Source organism: Necator americanus (assembly GCF_031761385.1).
Source record: "Necator americanus strain Aroian chromosome Unknown Necator_2022.05.29.01.08, whole genome shotgun sequence".
NCBI classification, from domain to species: domain Eukaryota; kingdom Metazoa; phylum Nematoda; class Chromadorea; order Rhabditida; family Ancylostomatidae; genus Necator; species Necator americanus.
The window spans coordinates 15,196-39,400 of NW_026986549.1; the positions used below are offsets into that span (position 1 = coordinate 15,196).

Here is a 24,205-nt window from a genome sequence, read left to right on the forward strand (position 1 = left end):
GTATTCCCTAGACGTTCTTCTGGGAGCAATTTTAGAGTTGAAATTACCAACATTGACCTTGGTTGAGGTATAATCTTCTCTGTAGAACTTTTACAGGTCTCTTTCAGTTCTTCAGGTCTAAGCGACGAAGATAGTGAAAGCTGGAGTTGGACCACATCTTCTCATATGCAGAGGTCCGATTCGGATTGTACGCTTTTTGAAAGAGTCGAAGTTCTTCGCCGTTGACAAGGGCTCCAACTTCACCAAATCCTCTCCTGTTGCGTGTTTCAAAGAACAGTAATTTTCCAGTCATATAAATGGCGTTCAGTAACTACTTTCTGTTACTGTGACATGCGAAAGATTTTAAAACCCATAATCAAGTGGCGAACCTCTAGTCCCATGAGTTTTTGGGAGAACGTTGCGTTCTACCGGAGTAGACAGATGGAACTTATTTGTTAGAGGCTACTCCAAGCTCCATCGCTTGCATATCCCAGTCATTAGATTGCAGCATTTTGGCAGGACCTAGGTGAGAAATGCAATGGTGCTATGAGCCGATCCTAGCACAACAGAAACAGGGGGTCAATGCCTTGAATCCAACTGCATCTCAAGGCAGGCACCAGGTCGGTTTTGGTCCGCGAACAGCAACCATCCACGTGAGAACACCCCACCTTGTGACTAACTGGCTGTGATCACTCTAATAAAGGAGATCCGTTGCTATTTTTGCTCAGTACAATTTTCTCAGGTTTGAAAGGTCAGGTTTAGAACTGCAACGATTCTACTTTCATAAGTCAAACAATGAAAAAGTACTAATGTAGCTAATGGTCCGAAGAGTTCAAGAGTTCGTTGGTGACGTTCCTGTTCATTGCGATATATATGTGAATGCGAAATTTGAACGAAGTAAGGTGAGCGGTATAAGAGCCACAGCTAGTACTGTTTGTGAAGTAAATCAATGAGGAGGACCAAAGATAGTTACATTATTGTGTATAGAGTTTGCAACTCTTGAGATCTAATGCAAGCTCATATGCGAGAGTTGAAAAGGGATTGAGAGGGTTTAAATCACCTACACCACTTTCATGGGCCAAGCAATGAAAAAAATAAACTACTAATGCACCTAAGTGTCGATCCGAAGAGTTCGTTGGTGTTGGTATGAGCAGAAGGGACTCAAGAGATGTAATATTTGTGAAGAAAGCCACCAAAGAACCCCAAACATTATCGTATTATCATGTATTCACTTTTAAAACTGCGCGATCTAATGCAAACTCGTATGCTTTGTTTTAAAGAGGCAGTGCACGAGCATATTTTATAAGCATGGCAGAAAATGCCCATTATTACCCACTAAAAGACTTTTAACGCTGTAAACTTTGCAGACACCCGGATTTGTTATTCGGCACACGTTCTCCTGCTATCAAACAGGCAAACTTCTTCTGACGTAAGCTAATTGAAAGTACACTTTTATTACTAATACCACAGTAGCTAACTTGCAAAATCGCCGTTGTCATCATCATAAGATTCAGACTTTAGATTCATCATTTCCATTATCACCTTCCTTTTCCTTCTCATCATAATCATCATAGTTTCTCCCGGGTTTTATCGTGATATTCGCCTTCGTCGTGAAATAATGGATAAGTTTCTTTGAATTCTTCTTCAACCACTGTATTCTCGTTTCTGCCTCCTCTATTTGCTGCCTGATTATATGAAATTTGTTGGCGCTTGGAAAAGTTTTTCGAAATGTTTTTGCCTGAAAAATATTGGTTTAATAAGTGCTGCAAGAAACGAACTTGAAGGCTTCTTAGTTTTTTTTTATCGTATCAAACTCAAATTTGCGGTTTTGTTGTGTAACCACAAGTTTTCTGGTACCCCTCCTGTTTTGACAATTACCATGTGACCCATGTGGTCTAGGTTAAGGATGCAAAGCTAAAAAGAAACAGGTTTCTTAAAAGACTTTGTCCACTGAAGATACTGTTTGGCTAATTGTTTCCAAAATCATTTCCTCGAATTCTTTTTTTTTCTGATCCACTCCACCCAGATGGATTGAGAAATGCTTTCAACCAAGATGTCTCGACATTTCTCCAATCGAAAGTTGCCCAAATGTCCACTACTGAGAGAGGAACCTTGTTGTACAGCGTGAGAGGTAGTCTCGGAACTTCTATGCAACTCTCAAGCATGTGTATGCTCATTGAGAATACCTCCAAGTTCGGGGTCTGATATCTTGCAGATATGTTTTTTTTTTCTGTAAATCCCATAGACTGTATGCACTGCAGATCACTGTAGTTCCTTAGGAGACACATATTCCTGCGTTTGAAGACAGCGTAACACGGAATTGATAAAGTGGGGATCTCTAAGGAAATGGATAGGGGAGAAGTGGGCTTCACAGAGAATATGAGAGTGAACGCGCTCTATCACTCCCACTCATCCAGAAAAATGGCGTGTGAAATAATCCTAGATGCTACTGTGTCCGCTGCTATACAAATATACAATCACTTGTGGTAGGACGATGGCAATCAATATGCAAAATATTGGAAATATGGAGCTTGTCTACACGTATCCAGTCACCCTATAGAGGGGGTTAAATGCGTTAAATATGTGCGCAAAAAAATCTATAAATCATTCTTAAAATGGCAATGGATCTTGAGCAATTAGGGTTCCAACATTAAAATGCCGCAAATGATTTATTGCAGTAGAGAAGCTAGGAATTTTATTTCGAAACAACGACAATGGCACGAAGTTTCGACATAGACGTTGTCGGTTCTATAACCAAGTCCCTGTTTAAGACCTCATTCTAGTAACCAAATCCTGAGACTATTTTCTTCTAACAAAACATCAACTGAAGAAGTTGAACTGGATTTGCATTCTGAACAAATGAGAACGGACAAATGCCTTTTCGTTGTAAAAAATGAAAGGAAATATCCCTGGAACACCATTGTATGATATCCGTCATGACATGAATGAAAGACGCAAGGAGTTAGATGAGTTCAGTCAAACCAAGCATTTGTTACAATAAGAAGGCTTACCAGCATTAACTGCGTAGTGCTATGCACTGTTTTGAAGCATGCAGAAATCACTTGATTTATGTAATCGAGACGTGTTTTCAGTCTAGAAGAAAAAACAATGAAACTGTTACTTTGACTTTTTTCTTCGCGTATGATCGTAGAAGAAATCTTCGAACCTTTCGTAAATCAGTTCCCAGTGTTCAACGCAAAAGGAGAACAGGAAGTATTTTGCCAGCGGTTCTTCGTATGTAGCATGAAAGGCCCAAGTAATTCTTTCCTGGCGGTCTCTTACATCTCCATCAGTATCCTCTAACCGTTTTAAGAGCATCCTTAACATATAACACTTGGTGAAGTGCTACGCATGTTGAACACATGGAAAAGAACATGTGCTGAAACTTAGCAACGCCGAAGTCTGCAGCTATTGTCCAAGTTGTTGTACTCCGGAGCTGCTTTAAGATACCGCGCAAATCATCTTTAATGTTGGAGCACTGATATCGCGTGAGTGGCAAACTGGCAAAAGGAATAACTTTTCGTCGGAGCGGCGCAAAAAAAATCGTTGACGTGGTTAGCGTGTGTAGTGGCCCCTCGCTTACAGTCTCGTTGAGTGTGACAGCCGACTGACTGCGTTTTTTCTACCAGTAGAAGAAGATCAGCCAAAGATGAAGTCTTTCCATTTGCATTACAATGGTGGTAGAATTAACCCGCAGCGCTCCTGTATACATTTACCCAGAAACCTTTCAAAACCATCCCAGGATTCTGCCTGAGCTATTAAGAAGAAAGGCATGCTCTAGCTCTGAAACACATTGTAACTGGTAAGGGGTGCGGCTGTGCAAGTACTGTCCACTCTATCGACTCTAACAACTGTGGAGCTAACCAAGCATTCTTACACTTCATGGCCGACAAATTCGTGAAAATCTTGTCAGGGAGCATAAAAGCACTGACCTGAGACGTCAGCTAGCCCGCGCAGGTCATTTTATAAGCTGCAAATTCGCCCATAAACCTTACACGATTCTGAATTGAAGTCAAAACCGTAGAACCATCTCCAGACGCAATGATCAACGTCGTGAAACTTATCCATACATTCTTCAGTAATAATTATGATGTTATAGGAGAAAAATATTTGTGGATCACGAAAGGAAGAACATATCAACAAAAAATTCTCAACTAGATGGAATACTGTGAGAACATTACAAATCTCTCGCATTCCACCGTGTTATCAGCAGCGGATACAATTCATAAATCTTACGCATTGAACCGACACTGGAGTTTTCCTGCTCTGAGCTATTTCACACTACATTGGACAAAACTTTCTTGATATTTCTGTGCCTTAATCCTATAGCATCCTACGACTTCAATTCGGAATCGCTTGGGATTCAATGAAAGAGTGTTGGCGTATACAATGACTTGGAGAGGCCTGATGATATACCAATTTAGTGCTTTTGCACATCGAGACAAATCTGGTAGATGTATTTAATTTATCCACCAGGAAGAATGAAAAGCTCGGTAAGAGCCCCAGTGTTTAAACCATTCCCAAACAAAACAACCTGCATTCCCAAACAAAACTCTTATCAACTGCTCTTATCAACTCGGCCTGATGAGCAGGAACTAGGTAAAGAGTTGTTTTCAGGGAAAGAAACCTATACTGGTCGCTAAGTGCGTTCAACCGCGAGAACGCTTTTGACTCCTTTAAGGAGAGAGGACACAGAAACGACTACGCCCGCGGCCATTCTGTTCAACAAATCTCTGTGTTCAAAAGAACAAAGAAGTAAACGAAAGGAAAATTAGATAACATCTCGTTATAAGGACAGTTACCGCTTCATTTTTTTAATACTTCGCACACAGGACATTCCATCTACAAGGGCTTTCTTCTCTTCAATGTCGTCCTCAACTTTGAGCAAATCTTCCACCTAGAACATTTCTAGAGTTTGGTGTGTAGTGACAGAAAAGACACGTCTAAGTAAAACGAAAAGAAACGAAAAGAATGTAAAATATCCAACGTGGGATATATCAAAGTACTGGAAGAAAATCGCATGGGAAAACGTAGTAGCAATAATGCAGCGAAAGCGTAGAAATGAAGTACTAGCTTGCGGAATCCAGCGTGCTTCTGGTGTTTCCTCTAATCGTCGTAAAAAACAGCATGGAGCCGAAGTAATTTTACGACTATTTCAGTTACAACGCACCATTTTTGCGCACACGCCCAACCAGGTATGAGAGGTCAGGAATTAATTATGTCTTTTCACCTGCGTATTCAAGTGAAACCAATGAAGAGGCTGCAGAGAGGACCAGAACACGTACATGGAGACGGGTTTTATTGTAATTCGTAAGAACTAACGCGGTTGCTAATGATGCAATTTTCTTACGATGACCACCTGCGGAAAGGAAAGGAAGAGCGGAGCCACGGTGGGTTCCCCAACCTACTACCCAAACTCCAAGCTTTCGCTGTGAGCGTGCACCCTGTCAAAAACGTGATACACTGCCTTTGAAAAAGATCAAGTGCTGACCAAGTGCTAATGATGGTAGTTATTCGGCATGACTACGTAAGTTCTGCTGCAGATCGACGGTCCTACCTTTCGAAGTGCTACTGCTCCCAACGTCCTCACTCCAGTACAATAAGTGCAGCGTCGAAGGTGTCTTTTAATCCTGAAATCGAGTGATTTTGTGAACGTGTGGTTACTTTGTTCCACAATCGAGATCACCTGACACATTCACTGGCTTTCTCGCCCTTCTTGCATCTATTCAGAATTTCTTTCTCAAAAAGTGATCGAAACGTTTTAGTACAATTCTTTTCGCCAATCCTGCACATAGTCTCGGTCAGAGATGTCGCAACTTTGCTGAAATGTTTAGTCTTTGCTAAGTTCACTGGACATTCATTTACTTTTGTTTCTGCTCATGTAAAATTCTATTTACGAAGTCCGAATTGGGATTAGCGGGTGGGAATTACAGTGACAAAATTTGTGTTCACAGCAGTGCGCCCTTTAATGCGATAAGGATTCCTTACAGCTGGTCAGCAACGTGACTCTAGCTATTCGTCAAAGGCATCACCCCATGAATCTGACGTGATATGGATTTCCAATAGTCAAAGACTCTACGGGATCGTAGATTGCAGAAACAGGGGGATCCTGCTCATTTCTTCCTAATTGCTGCAAAAAACGGGCCAGAATATGCTGCTTCGCACCGCATATTCCGGGCCGTTTTTTACGGCACTTAGAAAGAAACGGGCCGAATCACCCTATTCCCCATAATCTACGACCCCGTATAGACATAACCCAGATTCGTGGGGTGATGCCTTTGAATGTACATTGTGGAGTAGAGGAAGATGGGTCGGTGGATAGAAAATTTTCAGGCTTTCAATGTGCACTTTGAACCACAGCAATTGAACAAATCACAGCATTACGAGTGCATTCCCAACTTCTGGTAGATTTTCTGGACAACTTGTTGTTGCTGAATGGTTAAATAGATAGTTTCTTTTAGGAAGATGAGCTCGGAATGTGAGTGGTAGAGCACTTAGCCCCAAATGTAAGCCCTTCTTCTAAACAAGGAAAATAGGGAAAATAGAGTACCAGAAGTAGGTTCAACGATTAAAGAATTCCATAATTTGCTGTTAATGGCACAGTCATTCTTTCCTCTTTTTCTTTTCATAAATCAGCCTTCGGGATGACATTAATGCATTTCGTGTGTGCTGGACTATGCAATGAAGCCAATACTGATTATTTTAAGTATTCTCAGTGGTATAATATTCGTAGTAGATCTTAACCACATACAATTGAAGTGGGCCGCGCTCGCCGAGCAGTGAGAGTATTCCCACACACCACCACTAGAAAAATCAAACACGAACCCTCCGTTTCTTTTATATGGGTATTTGCCGTCTTTGAAAGAATGCTTATTTTTTTAATTCGTTCATGAGAAATCCATGAATTCCGTTAAAAACCACGACGGGTAACTAAAGGCAGCATTCAGGAAAATTTTCGATGTTGGATTCTTTCCATTGTTGGGATTCTTAGTCTCTAAGGATGACAGTGGAAAGACGAGATGTCCTCTTCACGAGTCAAAGGCTTCAAGAAGAGGAATAGGTAAAAGTCTTTGCATCAACAGGACATACAAAATGAAACAGCGTAAAATGATTTTTGTTATTTGTCGAATTTAGTCCACTTTTCGATGTTCTAGTCATATTTTCTATTTTCTAGTCACAAGTGATAGAGCAAAAAGTAGTATTGTTGTGGCATTGTGGTCTGATCAGATGAATGATTACTGGTTTATCTCGTATTTTACCTCTGACACCTGCAAATTTCATTCCGAAGGCAATCCACTTCACGAAAAACTCAAACATTGAAAATTCCCCCAAACGTTGCCTTTAACGTTCAAAAGAGGCTCACAGTTCTAAAGATGACTCCGCTTCCATGCCTAGCCTTACGTGTCCACTTTTATGACGCAGTTTCGTTTTCTTTGAAGCTTTACTCTCATTTCGGACCATTATCAGATCAGTAATAGAATTGTGTATAATGGAAATTCCCTTCATGATCTTCTCAGTATAATCCTGAACATGAAAAAATCATTCAGTATTTTGTTGTTGTGCTGAATAAAAGATGTCACAATAGTAAACGTACATAAACATAATCGCCTTGTCGTCCTGGGAATAACCTCGCTATGTCGCTCAGTTTTTCTGATATTGAATTCAGTACCAGACCACTCTAAAAAGGAGATTTTGTGTCATCGCCGTTGAGAATTCTCCGTAGAAGAAAAAGAAGATCAATTAATCAATTAATTTAGCGAAGAGCGACTGTAGTGGTGAGAAGCCAATATTTAAAAAAAAACTATAATACTAAGACGCATAACTTAAAAATAATGGACAAATGATCTACTCAAAGAAAGTAGGTGACGAGATCGCTAAAGCCACAAACGGCACACACGGAATAGTTGGTTCAAAACGATTTGAGGCCTTATCGAAACGCATAATCGGCTAGCTTCGAAGCAGCCGCTCCACTTCATGGGTAGAGATCATGATTGAGTTAGGGAGGGTGCGACGAGAGCCACGCCCGACATGCTCGATGGCAACGCGTGCTCTGGAATAGCTGTTCTAACAGAACAAAGGACGAGAACATTGTTGGATAGTCGAAACAAGCCGGATACGCATATATGCCTATTCTCTGCATTGTTCGGATTGTCTTCGTTGTTTTTTCGTTGTCTTCAGGTATCGCAGCTTGCGGCGTGCAATCTCTTGGAGACCGCTCGCCATCAACAAATCACAGCGAAGGCTGCGGCGACCTTTAACTTAGAGTCTCAAGATGGAAGTTTCGCTGCACACATCTATGCAGCGGAGTTAGCGATGACCCACTTCGACCGTTGGCTCCACCGCGCCACTTTGAGCCCATTCGCTTACACAACTGCACCAGGATTCAGATCATTGTGAACCCACTTTATAGAGAATTGAGACTGTAACACTACAGTTACAGGACCGACGTCAGTGACGTAACTGACAAGTCACAAGTTCGTCACAGGTTACCACATAGTGTTTTGGCAGCTGCTTCTCATCGCAACTTTGCAACAAAACCATTGCGTCAAGAAACCTAGAGAAAAACCTAAAACCTAGAGAAACCATTCCCCTCAGACATCAAAAAAACATTGTCTCTATGTGACTTCCTTTTTTCTTCTGATTCCTTGCAATATGACGTTTACTGCTTTGAAGTCCTTTCTACCAAACTGACATGGAGAGCCTTTAAAGTTTAATTGTTTTCGTGAACGCGCATCCATTTGTGCACGAATGAGACAGCGGTTCATTTCTTAATCTGCGAATACATAGCTTTTTAGAATTTTGCCTTGATGCGGATTTGAATAAGGTAATATTGATAGTAAAATCATCAGTTTGTAAGAAAGATTTTCTTGGTAAACTTTACTGCTGAGGAATTCTTCTTCCGTGTGGCACTTCGTCCGCAGCTTTTAGAGGGTTAAAAAAGAAAAACCTAATGGCACAAAGTGTGAAGGTAGCAAAATCTGTATTTTTACGAATTCCCCTGATTTACCAACTTTGTGGGCGCCCTATCGGGAGGATAGAAATACTGACTTGATGGTCGGCTGGCCCCGGCAAGTCGTTGCATAGGCGTACAAGCGTACCAGAAACCTCAACGAGTACTATATTCCGAGATTCTGATTACGTTTTGAAGAAGAAGACTTAAATCTTAAATAGTTTTTTTTTTGCAGAAATGTTCTGTGACAGTAAAACTCCCAAATAGAGAAAACTTACTGTCCTTTATAAGCAGTTAAGAAACCAGTACAACGCGTAAAACTTGCAGATTATGAGATGTAGGATCAAACAAGGGTGAAAAGTTCCTGGTCATAACACTCCAGATTGTTCACAACGCACGACTCTGCAAGTCATTCCAACTCTAATGGGGTATTGCGCTCTAACCATCATGACCCAGGCGCCAAAGCAAAATCGTCGAAACTGTGACAGTTTGTTGTTTGTCTTTGTTGGCAGTAACAAATACATATGATCAGAAGTGACGAGGACATGATTATTTACATATGGAGCGACTGTCGATTTGAAATACGATGGTAAAATGTCGAGATACAATAAAGTAAAGAAAATGTAAAATTTCCTTTTTATCTGCTATTTCTTCTAAACCTTTCACAAACGGTGAATGATAGCTAAGAGAAAGGTAGCAGCTCTTAGCTTCTCTTCTTGTACTGTCTTTTCCTACAACCACGCCAAACCCCCGAAACTGATGTGTGTCTCTTTCTGTCACATGGCTTTTATTGTACAAAATACCTTCTCTTTCTTCGCGTAGTAAAGCATGTCGAAAAGCAGCTCATAATCTAAGCGATCGATGAAAGCTGCTGCAAATGCATCACTGATGAGGGAATATCTCCAAAACTCGGGAAAAACCTGAAAATGGTCCAATTCAAGTTGCATTTACAGATACGCTATGTCCTTTCCATCCTTTATTTAACTGGCGATTTAGGTCTTTCTAGCGGTCGTTGTGAGTATGTTCTGTACTGAGCAATAATTTTCATTCTCATTGATTGCGTAATATATTTCTTTTGTCTAGAAAGTAATTAGACAAAATAAATTTTTACCATATCTTCACTAGAGTCATCCTTAAATTCATTCCGAAATCAACATACTGACCAACCTCGGGGTTTTTTTCGAGTTGTTCCTTGATTTTCTGCCATCCATCTCTGTCATAGTTTTGTCTATAGTAGCAATTTGTAAGAACGTTCAATATGATTGGTTTTTCGGTGGAATCCACGTTTATGTACAACGGTTCGTCTGCAACAAATAAGTACATGTGATGTTACTACAATAATTCGGGATGATAGTAAGACAACGATGATATAGTAATACAGTCGGCAATTTTGGAGACAATAGGAGAAGGAAAACACCATTTGTAGTACAACCTAGAACATGAAAGTAGTCTAAATAAATTTGTAAAGAGTATGATGAGAACTGGACCCGGTCCACATCTACTCAAACTGCTATGCCGGATTGGCGTTGCAAGGACGATTGATTACTGCCGCTCCACTATATCTGCAGCTTTACGACGAGACGGAGAACGTTTCTTCAGAGTTGTGTTTTAGGAATTCGTTTTGTCACTGGCAAAGAGGTATGAGTGCTTCCTTCTTCTGTATGCTGTTATGCAGCAGTGCTCAGCTCCCTCATGTTCAGCAAATATCATGCAGCATCGGGGAAGAGTTAATTTTGTATGCAAAATCAACTCTTCCAAACAAAATATTGATGAAGATCACATAAGGCTGAAGGATGACCGGAGAAGGTTATCGCAAAAGAAGAAGTAAGCCTACATTTGATAGGCGTGAGGTTGTTCTTTGAAAATCTTAAGAAATGTGAAGAATCAAATGAATTAAAGCCATTGTTTAAATAGCTAACCTACGTTGAATCGTACATGGAATATTTGAAACAGGAAGCAGAAGAACTCGTGAGCTGTCCAAGGAAGACATCGAAAAGCTCTATAGAAACTTGAGTCCCTCCTCAAATAGATAGGAGCGCTACCGAAACTTCCCAGCAATTCAGAAAAACAGCATTTTTGATCATGTCTCCCCTAACTTAGTACTCCCGAAACTTACTACACAATGGAACCTTGGCATTTCCATCGTCATCCAACGTAGGCGATCTAACTAATATGATTCAAAAAAGCAGCAGAAACTTTCCACTCCTTGCACAATTCCTGATATGTCGTGGATGAGCCGCATTCCATGAACATAGCAATGAGTCGCATTGTTGAGTAGACGGCTAAACACTCTGGGGCAGTTCAACACGACTTCCTCTGGAGTACTAGGGGAAGATTGACCGTGATAACGCTACTGATCATCCTCGTGAGCTATACCCTAAAGGTTATTTAGTTTTTTGTGTTGAGATGATATATGCATTAGAGGTTGATTTCATCATCAACTTTCCCATGCATGACACAACACTAGGTCAATCAGTCGCGAATGTAAAGTACTTTCAAAAACATGAGATAATTGGTGGCATATTTCGTAGGTGGATGAGAACCGTATCATTAAATCCGTTGTCCTCGACTGTAGCGACTGTTTTCGACTTGTACTGTGACCAGAACCTACCTAAGACTGTCGTTGTAGACTCCGATGCAGTTAATAAACCTTCTCTGAACAATGTTTACGGAAAAAGCAATAAATAACACTGTGACTAATGGGTTAAGTGCTAATGTGTAAGTGTATTGAATCACGTCATTGACCTCGATAACTCATGTATACAAGAAATCAGTAAAATCGAACGATTTGCAGCCAACAAGCATTTAGCCAAAGAAGTGGACCTGTGGAAGCGCGACGTTAGAGAATTTTAAACAGTTAAAGTGTTTCAGGAGATCAGGACCACCAAAAGCTTTCCTTGAATGTGTAAAGGAGAAATGGATTTAAGCGCAAAGCATACTCCTCCTCAGCCACGCAAATTGCGGTTGTCCTCCCAATTTTTGATACCATATCGGGACATCCCATTTGTACCTGGAACGCCGGAATCTATGAAAGTGAATGTGCATCGCTTTCTATATCTGTTACCCGTAGCGAGGTGAAAGGTATTTTGGCAATTCAGAAATTGAGGGATTTCTTCTATACTTCTCCTGAGTTATAACCACAGCAGTAGAATTGAAGTTTTTTACGGTAACATGAGGAAAACCCATCTGTAACAAGTTTGCAAAATGAGAGTTATTTCTAAAGAGAAAAGTTAGGTAAAGACACCTGCATAGTCCACTGGTTACCAAAATCCTGGACGTTTAAAGCACTTTTATAGGGTCCTGGAACTGCATCAATGGCTTCGTCGAAAGCTTGCCAGAGATCATCACGATGAGCGTTTTTGAATGAAAACTTCTTGAGATAATGCTGCAATAAACAATATAAATATATAAATGCATCCACAGTTGTATTTGAAAACGAAAAACATTTCAAAAATTTTGCTCAATGCTATACTTCAATATTATTTTTTGTAATTTATTCAAATGAGAGCAGCACTGGCGTAGTGGCCACTGGCCCTACCACCAGTCAAGCTCTACGTGCGGCCCACGAAATGAACTCTTGACCGGGTTTTTCAAGCCTAAGATCTCCTGGATATGGTGAACTGGCAACCGGCGGCAGGTCCGCCTAAAAGTCCCCTAAAAGTCCTAGAAAACCCTTTGTCACATTTACATGTTGATGAAGCCAAAAAGAAAGTCAAGGTAAAGGATAGGGCATCTTCCAGAACTGATAGGCTAGTGTGAGGGTGTGTGTGTACGAATGTCGCTGTGTGTCTGTGTATGTATATATGTGTATGTAACGAAATTCCAGAACGCAGTGCGACGTGTCCAGCAGCTTTAGAGCTCTTAGAGAAAAGAAGCAAAAGGGTTTCATGGCGTCTAATTCATTCGCCAGGCCAAAAAGCAGCAGTAAAATGGGGTGTGACGGGTCTCACGACGTCGAATTGGTGTACCGCCCCGCAGAGCTGTGAAATGAGGTGGGACGGAATCAATGTCCTGTTTCCTTTCATTCTATGTACTCCTCCGCGTATCTATTTCCGTGCATTCCTCAGATCAGTAACATGCTTTCTTCAAAAACTGAAAATATGCATGCAAGCGGCTGCATAAATAGTAGCAGGTTGTTCATACGGTCTGGCGAGGAACACTATCTTTATCAGTACGATGATGTCGTTCACGTAATTTTATATTAAAAAATAATTCTGTGATAACGGCTTGGGAAAACGGGAGGAACACCTATTCTTCAAGTAATACTTTCAAACTGTGTCGACATTATATTGGCATCGACGGAGTGTTTGAAGCTGAAGTCTGAATATTCTCTAAGTGTAGAACTGACGCGTTTAGAAAAAAACTATGAAATCTTTCTCCTTTATTTATAATAAAAAAAAGAGTAAGAAAGCAAAGATCAATTGTCAGATCAACACAAATTTAATTTCAAAGTATGATACGCTACTACTAGTTTTCATTGAGCAACGAAGAAGAGCGAAGCGAACACCAAAGAAAGTCTGATGTCCGGCTCTAGCCGGACGTTCAGATGGTTCCATAATATTCTTCCTAAAAGTTCACAACTACTTTTGGAAAGTATTCAAAATTGATTCGACCCCTATACTCGTCCCTACCGCTACACGTGGAAAACTACTTGAAATAGTAGTTTTTCTGTATTCCAATTTTCCTGTTATGCTAATGAGGTTCTGGTGAAACTTAGTATTGGCCCGACGTTTCTACAACCTCGTCTTTATCAAAGGCCTGAAAATGGCACGAGGTTTCCGATGCCAAGCATATCCCGTTAGACTTCTCCCTTCTTAATACAAAGCATCGATATCGTTCTAAGTACACCACTTATGAACTCAAAAAAGAAAACAAAAGGACCCATCGCAGCGACTAGCGGGACGGGTGAACCACCCCTTCCTTACGAATTGTCACAGAATGCGAATGAGTTCCACACGCTCTCGAAGGCTAATATCGTTCACTTTATTTCAAACGCATTTTTGTCGGGTTTCTCATTGTTACACACACGTGGGAGGTACTTGCATTATACAGCACGATGATAACGCCCCTCCGACTACGTTGTACTGACATTTTCTTTTCGAGAATCACTTTGATACTTGTATTTTCGTTTCCCCTCCTGAAGCGGTGGATTCCATCTCTCCAACGATACAACATCGTCTTCACATAAACTCATATATGTCAAATAAGCAGCAGCTGCTCTACCCGCACAATCTCAGACGTTTGTGCTTCTTAGCGCTTCATCCATTATCATCAGGAGGGTGCATTGGAGAGAAATAATCGCACGCCTTCTTCTGGACTGACTGAGGAGAACTGAGTGTGATCACTTCCATAATCGTGAACTACAACCATATACCTAACAACTCGCAATGGGATCTCTACACAGTCAGTTTGGTGATGCGCTCCATTTGACAGCAACGTTTAGAGTCGTTTTTGTTCTTCTGAACAACGATCAACAAGACTTACATTAACTGCTTTTTTAAAATTTATCTTTCCTATCACAGATTTTACCATTGCTATGATAGAGCATCCCTTGCTGTAAGATAACCCATCAAAACTTTCTTCAATTTCCATAGGTATTTCGATTATAGAAGAAAGTGGGCGGCTTGTAGTTGAAGAATCAGCATCGAGAGCTTTGTAAAGATCAAGCAGCAAGTCAGCAGGGGACTGAAAGCAATACATGTGAAAAACAGTTGAAATAATGATGCAAACACACACCACTTGCAGGTCTTCGTCGTGCACTTTTAGATCCCATTGCACAATCTTTTCGAAAAAGGTAGCGAAACCTTCATTGAGCCATAGATCTTCCCAAAATTTCATTGTCACCAAATTGCCGAACCACTGAACGAATGTGCACTAAGCATTGTGATTAAAGACATTCTTCATCCACAGAAAATCAACAAGTATTTGCTCGACTCTGTAGGTACATTTCCCATGTTTTGATGAGAAATACAACTTATTTTTCACTAACGACATGAATTCTTCCATGTAAGCTCAGAGATTCATTGCGGCTGACAACTTTAAAAGTTTAAATTGTCGAAACCGTGGAGATGACAGTGATATGCCACAATGTAGTGGGAATCGTGCTTTGCTGCTACATTTGTTACAGATGTGTGATGTACCTGATGAACTAGCTCGTGTGCCACAAGCCGCATCGCTGAATAGAGATCAATATAGTCTGAGAGTACAAATTCCTCCCTGAATGAATTTCAGCCTTATCCACTTTTAAATATAGACTGTTATTCATTGCAGTATTTATAGGAATCAAGTAAGCATAATAAGCGTCGCAGTGCGAAACCACGCTGCATCCCTAATCATTGAGGATGGGGTTAGCAGATAGAGGTGGATCTGAAAACTATGAAACTCTTCGTGGCTGTACCTGATTGTAATCAAACCCCAGTTTTCCATTGCTCCAGTACCAAATTCACGAACAGCAACTAGATCTGGAATGCTCAATCAATAAATGACGACTCTTTCTGGCCCTGGCATCAGTACTTGAAGAACCAGATATACAGATTACACACCACATATTTCAATAAATTTAAATTTCTTTTGAAGGCATTTGCAAGTGAATATGATATACTTCTACGATAACTGAAATCGTAAGCAATTGTAATCTACTATATAATAACGGGCTTATTCTGTCACGTGTGTGTGTGTGTGTGTGTGTGTGTCAGTCACGAAATTCAAAATGAGGGGTGCGACGGGTCCACCGGCGTCGAGTTAATGCCTCGAAGCTAGGAAACTATAAAATGAGGTGTGAAGGGGTCACCGGGTCGATAACTATAGAAGGGGGGGCGACGGGCCCACCGCCCCAAGGTTGGCCCGCCGCCAAAAACAAATAAAAGAGGGCGGGGGAGGGGTCCACCGGCGCCAGATACCTATAGAAGGGGTTGTGACGGATCCACGGGCGTCAGATACCCATAGAAGAGGGTGCGACGGGTCCACCGGCGCCAGATACCTATAGAAGGGGGTTGATACCTATAGAAGGGGTGTGTCACGGGCGAGATATAGATGAGGGGAAATTGGGCGGGTCCAGGGCAGATTGTGTAAGACGGGCCAGATACCTATAGTGTGACGGGTCCACGGGCGTCAGATACCCATAGAAGAGTGTGCGCCGGCGCCAGATACCTATAGAAGGGGTTGTGACGGGTCCACGGGCGTCAGATATAGAAGGGGGTCGCGACCACGTCAGAAAGGGTTGTGACGGGTCCACGGGCGCAGATACCCATAGAAGAGGGTGGCGGGATTCGGGGCCAGATATCATAATATGGGGTGCGACGGGGGCGCGCCGACCCGGTATTGGCGTATGGAAATTAGTGTGCATGACGCAAAGGGAAATGTTGCAGCGTTTCATAGCCGTAACCACTTGGCGCTCCGCTCTTCACCTTTATGACTACTTCGTGGCCTTTTTTCTTTTTTTTTCGCCTTAGTTTGAAGCATGCCGTTCTCAGAGTGGAAACACGCATGCAAATGGCTGTTTAAATAGTAGCAAGATGTTTATGTGATCTGACGTGGAACGTTATCTTTACCAGTAGGATGATGTCTTTCACGCCATTTTATGTTAAAACATCATTCTGTGATAACTATTGGGGGCAATCAGGAGGAATACCCATACTTCGAGTAATCTTTCGAATTTATAATATAATGAAGGAAAGCGTTGTTTGAAAAAATCTAATTTTAAAGAAAACACTACTGCTATTAAATTTATATCAGTGAAGGGGAGGAAAAAAAAAAATGGTTTATGAATATATTATGTACCAGTCTAAACGCCCGGCTAAATAGTACAAATTATGTGGTGTTCACTTGCCTTCATTCGCCTTCACTGATAATTGAAAATCATGATCATGATCATGCTATATAATAACGGACTTAGTCTGTCACGTGTGTTTATGTCTGTCTCTCTGTCGAATAGGTGCGTCGACGCCACAAAGCCATGAAATGGGGCGCGACGGGTGCCACGGCGTCGAATTGGTGCGCAATAATTTTGTGTGCATGTTGCAAAAAGTGAGTAAGGCGTTGTAACCGCTTCCCGAGGTAGAGGTGTGAGTTGTAGATGTGCAACGCAGCAAGGCCACTGCTCACGTTGCACCTCTACGACTACTTCGCGTGTCTATTTCCTTGCACGTTTGCTTCAAGTTGGTAGGTTTGGTTGGTTATGATGTTGTTCACCTAATTTTATGTTAAAATATCATTCTCTGATAACTGTTGAGGGAAAACAGAATAAAAACCCACACTTCGAGTAATGCTTTCAATTTGTGTGTATGTTATATTGGAATATTGGAAAAAGGAGTGCTGAAGTTCATGGTGAAGTTTGAATATTCTCTGACTGTAGAACTGATGCGATTAGAAAGAAAGCTTTCAAATCTTTTTCCTTTATTCATTATAAGAAAGAGTAAGAAAGCGTTGTTTGAATAATACAAATATAGTTTAACAGAAAATTCCACTGTTATTAATCCTCATTGATAGTGAATAGGAGCGAAGCGGACACCGTAGGAAGTCTGAACTCCGGTTTTAGCCGGACGTTAAATGGGTAAACAGACGATTTCAGGTGATGTAGTAACTTTTAATTTCATAATTTTACGAAGACTTCGCGATTGTTGTTTAACCAACCTTGTTTCACCGCAATATCATTTATGCCAAAATACTTCTCAAACAAACTGATGAAAACCGTCGTTCTATTCACCAGTATTTTCCTGACCTTGGGACTCTTTGACGGACGTGACCACATTCGGATCTGAACGAAGGATTATTTTTTTTACTACTAACTGTTCTGGCAACGGACATACCCTTGTTCCCCGTTCTGTATACGCTTCATCAAAGTCATATTCAGCAACAACAATGGCAAGAAGGTAGGAGGACATTAAGGGTGACGGATGAAACATCGACACTTTCCATTTTCCATCAGGCTCGCTGGTGAATTAAAGAGTAAAAGAAGTGAAATAACGAGTAGTTCTCATCTTTTTTCTTTTTGGTTCTTCTTCAGAAAGAAATAGGTTCTCTGTTTGTTCTTGAATTCTCAAAAAGGTCACTGTGTTTGTCAAACAGACCAATGAGACTGAAGGATGCACCACAGACTAGCCACCAGGAGTTGTTGATGATGAGATTTTGGAGTGGACAATATTTTTGACAAACTTTTGTTTCCTTCTACTGTACGTGATCTTTCTAAGACAATAAAATACTGAATGATGTAGATATGTTCAAATGCCTGACATAATGGGTTCGGTATTCAATAAATCAGTTTGAAACTAAGCTGATTGGGAAAACCACAGTGGTTCGGAAACAAGAATGGCGTTTATTTAAGCCAGATTTTTGGCTTTCTCCTCATTCTAAGAAATTCTATGGCTACGATTACGTGAGAGTCTTATTTCCATAGTTTGACGATTTGAAAGAAGTAACAGGACAATGTAAGTCAGAATTAAGAGAACATTAACATTAAACAGAATTAAGAACGTTAACAGAACAAAATACATTATACGTCGATTGTAGCGAGGGCGACAAAGCCTAGTTGTTTGTTGGAAGGTGATGTCCCCATTCAATGTATTCAACTCAATTTTTGCAGCAGCAGACTCCTCTTTCTGAGGGTTTGCAAAACTCTTCAAATAAGGAATAATTATTGTTTCGTTAGTAAAAAGCAAGTTAAAAATATAACACTTCAATTACAGCGAGATAGACCATATCCAAACTTAATAAGGAGCGAAATTCTACGAGAAGGTGGTCGGAATTTGTTGCCTCAACAACTTTATTCATGCAGCAGTGGACCGCTCTTCATGTCAGGGTTTGCAAAACACTTCAAGTGTCCTAGTAAAAATTTAAAAAAAAATGATAACTGTGTCGCCAGCAAAAAGGAACTGAACAAGGAGGTTAGCACACCAGTGGTGAATATTTTTTAAAGGGAATAATTTAGACAAAAACACGCCATTTTAAAACACAGTGACTTTTTGCACAACCCAATGGACGAGATTAGGCTCCTTTTACATTTGAACTCCAACTTCTGGTTCCTTAACACTTACGTGGTTTCGCTCATTTCGAGTCCATTTGATATTGCACTGGTCCCTCTTGGATGAATGACAGTGACATTCCAAATTGCCTTGTACTCTGGTTCATCGAAACAGGGCACCATTTTTCGAGCATGCGTTGGTTCAAACTGCGTCACGGCTGCTATCCTAAGTTTTTCCAATATATATTGGCTGGGAAATCAGTTAGAGGATACTGCAATCTGCTGGAAAACAACGAGATGGCCACAGACATTGTTGCGGCCGATAAGCTAGTGATTCCGAAGTTCACAAAGCACTAGAAAGCCGACTGCTGATAATAACAGCGAACAGTGGTGATGACGATTCCATGTTTGATATGTATTGATAGTGGACATAACACAGATAAGGCGGGCAACCGATCCCCTTTCAATTTTAGAAGAAATTAGATGAGAGGAAACTACATTTAAATTGTTTAATTACTGGCAAGGAGCGCCATAACATGTATGTTTACCTAGCAAGTAACGTTGTATTTTAACAGAGCCAGTAGAAGATTAAGGCGTGATAAGGTACGCAACGCTTCTTTGTGTGCATGTCTTCGGAAGCTCTTTCAAGCCAGGAGCACTACTTGTTTGTATATAGTAACCTCAGCTACATCGAAAAATTTTAAAGAAGCAAAGGTTTTCTAATGGGGCCCACATTCACGAACTCATCTGCCCATTGCAATGTTGCTACAAGACCTGACATATCCGTCAAAGCTACCCCACTCCTCACTTTTTTTCGTTCGTGCGTCAGTAGAAGTGGGAAAAGTGGAAGGCATGATGGGAAAAATACTTGACATACAAATGGATTAAGTTAGAACAAAAATAGTGGACTTTTGATTTGATCAGGTGGCGTAGTAGCGTAGCAGGTTTTTGTGGATCAGATCATATAGGAGAGGGATGTGTGTCAGCCTCAATTAACACCTTCACCGGTATGTACATACACGTGCACAACAGCACATTTTCCAGCGCATTGGTTTTTTTTGAGTGGGAATAGATGAAGCATAATTTTAAAACGATGAAAGTGAGGCGGGTAGTTCAGCGAAACAACAAAACGTAACCATCGATTTGGAAATCAGGATGTCTACACATTTGCTTTCAGAACAACAAGTTTTCCTTTTTCAGAAAAAAATAAGGCAACAATATGCACCTGGGTGAATCGGAATCCTCGTAGTAGTCATAGTTTTGATAGAGCCCGTTCAGGTTGGAGTTCACAATTCCTGTGAAGAGGACCTAAATGCTCTTTTGAACAAAAATATTTAGTTAGAGAAAGAAATGTTTCCGCTTTAATATTTCTAACTGATAATGCTATAGCACTACGGAGACCACTTCAAAAAACGATTAGCAGAAAGTGTTCGACATCTACGTGCACCAGTGTCAATTCGTTTCTTTTTAGTTCAGTATATTCCTAGTCATACATACAAAAACAAAAGCATATGAGATGGGATTTTAATTCCTACAGTGGTAAAAACCAACTCATACACAGTCAATAGAAAATGCGGGAGTGAACACGTAATTAGCACCTATCGAATTACGATGTGAAAACAATGAAAATTTGCAGCTTACCTTTAGTTTCACAATCTGATCTGCTCGCAATGCTTCTTTTAATACCCAGGTAACCTTCTCAAGATCATCTTCCACTATCATTTTCTGGATAAAAAGACGTGCACCATTCTGCAAAATAGAGTGAAGAGAAGATGTGAGCACACAAAGAAAAGATGCTAACTTCGAACGAAAAACATTTTAGGAAGTTTTTTTTAAAGATTAGATCAAAGTTGCCAGTTTGCGGCGTTTGAGAAAGATAGTCTCAGTCAGCAAAATGTTAGGCAGTTATGTGCATTATGTTAAGGAACATATAAATAAAGAAAGAAAACCAGAATTTGAGGTGTACCGCAAATTCTGTCTAATCGTCGGACTAATAATTCCGCCATCGTCGAAGTTCGACCCAAGTCTAAGCCTTTCAATAGTTGAGTGCGAAGAAAGTAGCTTCGCACGACACGACTCAGTTCACTGAATCAGCTCAACTAGCGCATTTCGCAACCATTTGGTTAAATTTTTCGCGAAATAATGCGAAAATGTGAGGAGTAGTGGAAAATGAGCTGCACTACAGTTAATCGTTTTGCTCCCTTCTTATCGCTCCCTTCTTACTCTCTTACTGAAGTGGTGCTGCATTGTGTTGGTGTTAACTCACACTTCATAAAGGCATCCCCTACTAATCTGGAGTGGTACGGGTTTCAGGTGGGTTATGCCGGATCGTAGATTGTGAGAAAGAGGGTAATTCCGTTCATCTCTCCCTCTTCGCCGTAAAAAAAGACCTGAAAGATGAAGCGCTCCGGGGCGCTATTGTCAACAAGGGGTTGTATTGGAGCGCGCCAGACTTGTGCACGCGCCGCATCTTCGTGCCGTTTTCACCGGCGATTAGGAAGGGATAAACGAGATCATCATCTTCCCCACTAATCTACGATCCCGTATAGGCATAACCCGTCTGAAACCCACCCCAGATTCGTGGGGTGATGTCTTTAAGTGTGATATCAAGTAGAATCGTGTAGAAAAGATTCACTTGTGTTCACGAAAAATGATAAAAGCTTTTCTGATCTCTTTTTTTGATAGATTTTCATAACCTCCTATGACTTTCTCTTATTGTTTGCACAGTTATAAGGCGGAAATCAGTCAGATTTTGCTGAAAAGTGCTGTTGTTTAGCACACTGTGAAACCCTAGTTCAAATAGGCCAAATACGTAGAGGGAACGTGAATTCCCTGGTGAAAACCCTTCGTTGCGCTAAACTGGATTGGTGGGCATTGTAAACCCGAGGTACCCTAATAACTCGCTGTCTATATTTGGTTCACGCAAGTTCACGTATGACAAGTCTCGCACGATGTGGAACAGTGACGAATGGATGGACTCTGCACGAGCTCTTGTTGTAGATCGAAAAGGTTGGGCTTTGTGTTCAAGGACGACACACCTCGGCAAAAATGACGGCAAACGCGTCAAGCAATAACCATCGGTGGGCAGCCAGCCCACCGATTGAGCCAAGTCAGCGGTTTGTTGCAACACCACATTTTCGTTATGGTGTTCTTCTCACAGAAAAAAGATTTCACATTTAAACTCGCCTCATTTCTCGAGGGAGTTTTTTTCTTTTATCCTACTTTCGACCATAGAGAAATATTCTTTTATTTTGCTTTATTTATTTTTTCTCTTCACCTGGTTTAAAGTAGTACTATGTCAACTGTCGTAGAATATCATGATATTAACCTGCAGGTCAAGGAAGAGAGGATAGTAGCTTTATGTGCAATTTTCTGTATTTAGCACTGAATGAGATATATCAAGTAGGTTTAGCAAATGTTTGTGTTTATCCGGAGTCCTTTCTTATAGAATTATTGCTTTTCTTACCGTTTCTGTTGTATTTATAACAAAGCGTTGTTTCGATAGTATTATTAGATATTCGAGTTTCTGTTTCAAACTCTTATCTCTTTTCTTCATCCAATTCCAATTTGATTTTTATATAGCTTGCTTTAAAACAAAGCATTCTATTTGGTCCTTTTCAATAACTGTTTCAGGCATGCAATCGCTCTGACGCGTTGCCATCTCACTTGGATGTTTGATTTCAAACATTGATGTAAAGAATCCTACTCATAGCAAAAGTTTTTTTTTTTAATTTGAAGGGCATTTCTGCTTCGGAAAACTGTGGAGACCATGGATTTATAAGAATCAAGAAAAGGAAACCACCTACTGAGTGCAGTTCGCATCTATCTGATATGATGGCAAGACCATTCTGGTTCAGCACAATAGAATTTGTTGGTTCGCGCACGAGTATATCTATAGTCACTTCTCCATCTGTTGTGAGGTTCTTTTCCGGAGGAAAGTCCACATAAAACGGCAGATAGATTTTGATTTTGAGGTTGTACGACACTGCAATGTTCCACACTATATTGAGTAACATTTGATATTTTCCCCGTCAAAACACTAACTACGGGTATAGTTCACGTGTGCTTGTGTAAAAATGCGCCCAAAGGTAAATTTCTAGTTTACGAAGAAGGCCAGAATTGACACTGGCTTGATGTACCACCACAATACGGCTGAGATACGGAATCAGTGAATTCAGACTGGCGGAGTTGGGGTAGGAATGAATGTGTAATGCTAAGGGTGAACAGAAGGGACGAAGGACATTAATAGTCATTTTGTAGCTACTATATCTACTGTATGTTCACCCTTACGTATACCGAACCTCTACTCAGAAAAATATTAGGATGGGTTCTCAGTTCTTTCAGACACTGATTCTCTTCACAGCCCCTTAGTCTCAGATTGATGATAACCTGTCAGTGGTGGAACTGAACAGATTTTGCTAAAAGGCCTGAAATAGGTGGTAGTCTAACGGAAGTCTGGGCAATAGAATGGACCGTCTCCCAATTGAAGTTGGTTGCCAGTGGACATAACAACGCGTGGCCGCGCGATCTCTGAAAAGGTGAACGGAGACTTGTTCCGATTGCTTTTCTTCGATCGAGGAACCGCCGCTTGTAGGTAGTTGGTTCGACCGTCATGTTTTCGGGCAGCAGCTGCTACCACAGCATTCTCTGCAATTCTCTGATGCAGAGGAATACCTTTCGTTAGTGCTGATGCGGTTGTGGCTGCTGTTGTGGCCAACCGCGCTGGTAGGCACTATCATTATTAGTGTGGACCTAGCTCTATCCTGCAGTCTGAACAAAAACCGAAGAATTCAATTTTGGATTCTCTTCTATGATAGATGATATTCGGGACGTTGTTGGCAAGTATCACAACAAGAACTCAGAACATCCCCCTAAACCGAGGACCAAGATGTCCGAGGAGCAGGGCATATATCAATCTGCGCAAACGATGCATATATTAACAATCAAAGGTGTCGAATCTCCACAACGGTTTATCGCCTCATAGTGGCGTGGAGGTGACACTGGGCGTCGAACTGCGATGCACAACGAAGGTTCGTTTTCCGGCAGTCTCCCAAGCTGAGGAGTTCGACAAATCCGACATTCCGATTTCTCGGAATCGGAAGCCTAGCTAAGAGTAAAGCACTGCTAAGATTCACCACCGTCTTGGCAAAATGTCGCAAGGTGGTTCCACGATCCATATAGGTTGGGCGACGAAATGTGGTGAAAGCTAAGCTCGCCGTGGCATGGCTGCTAAGTTAAGGGAAAAGTGTTTTTGTCACTCCAGCATATGCACTGCCTCAGTACCCTGCACACTGGGCCCTGCCGTCTTAGAATTCGGA

General features: G+C 41.1%; 1 protein-coding gene across 2 annotated transcripts; it reads right to left on the minus strand.

Annotated features, from left to right (window-relative positions):
* Positions 1-1,489: 1,489 nt before the first annotated feature.
* Positions 1,490-24,064, minus strand: RB195_026553 (uncharacterized protein; the record flags this gene model as incomplete). Of its 2 annotated transcripts, XM_064177038.1 has the most annotated exons (24): positions 1,490-1,717; positions 2,991-3,072; positions 3,146-3,298; positions 4,782-4,876; positions 5,537-5,609; positions 5,666-5,800; positions 7,343-7,503; positions 7,574-7,657; positions 9,733-9,849; positions 10,097-10,233; positions 11,869-11,939; positions 11,994-12,115; positions 12,174-12,314; positions 14,414-14,614; positions 14,666-14,788; positions 15,070-15,145; positions 15,327-15,390; positions 17,561-17,684; positions 17,737-17,860; positions 18,961-19,113; positions 20,113-20,195; positions 20,529-20,636; positions 22,694-22,872; positions 23,911-24,064. In XM_064177038.1, the coding sequence occupies 24 exons, from the start codon at positions 24,062-24,064 to the stop codon at positions 1,490-1,492; spliced, it is 2,988 nt and encodes a 995-aa protein (XP_064071044.1). The 2 variants fall into 2 exon arrangements, with proteins under 2 accessions (XP_064071044.1, XP_064071045.1); XM_064177039.1 differs by lacking the exon at positions 23,911-24,064 and having other exon boundaries at positions 22,694-22,903.
* Between the last annotated feature and the right edge of the window lie 141 nt (positions 24,065-24,205).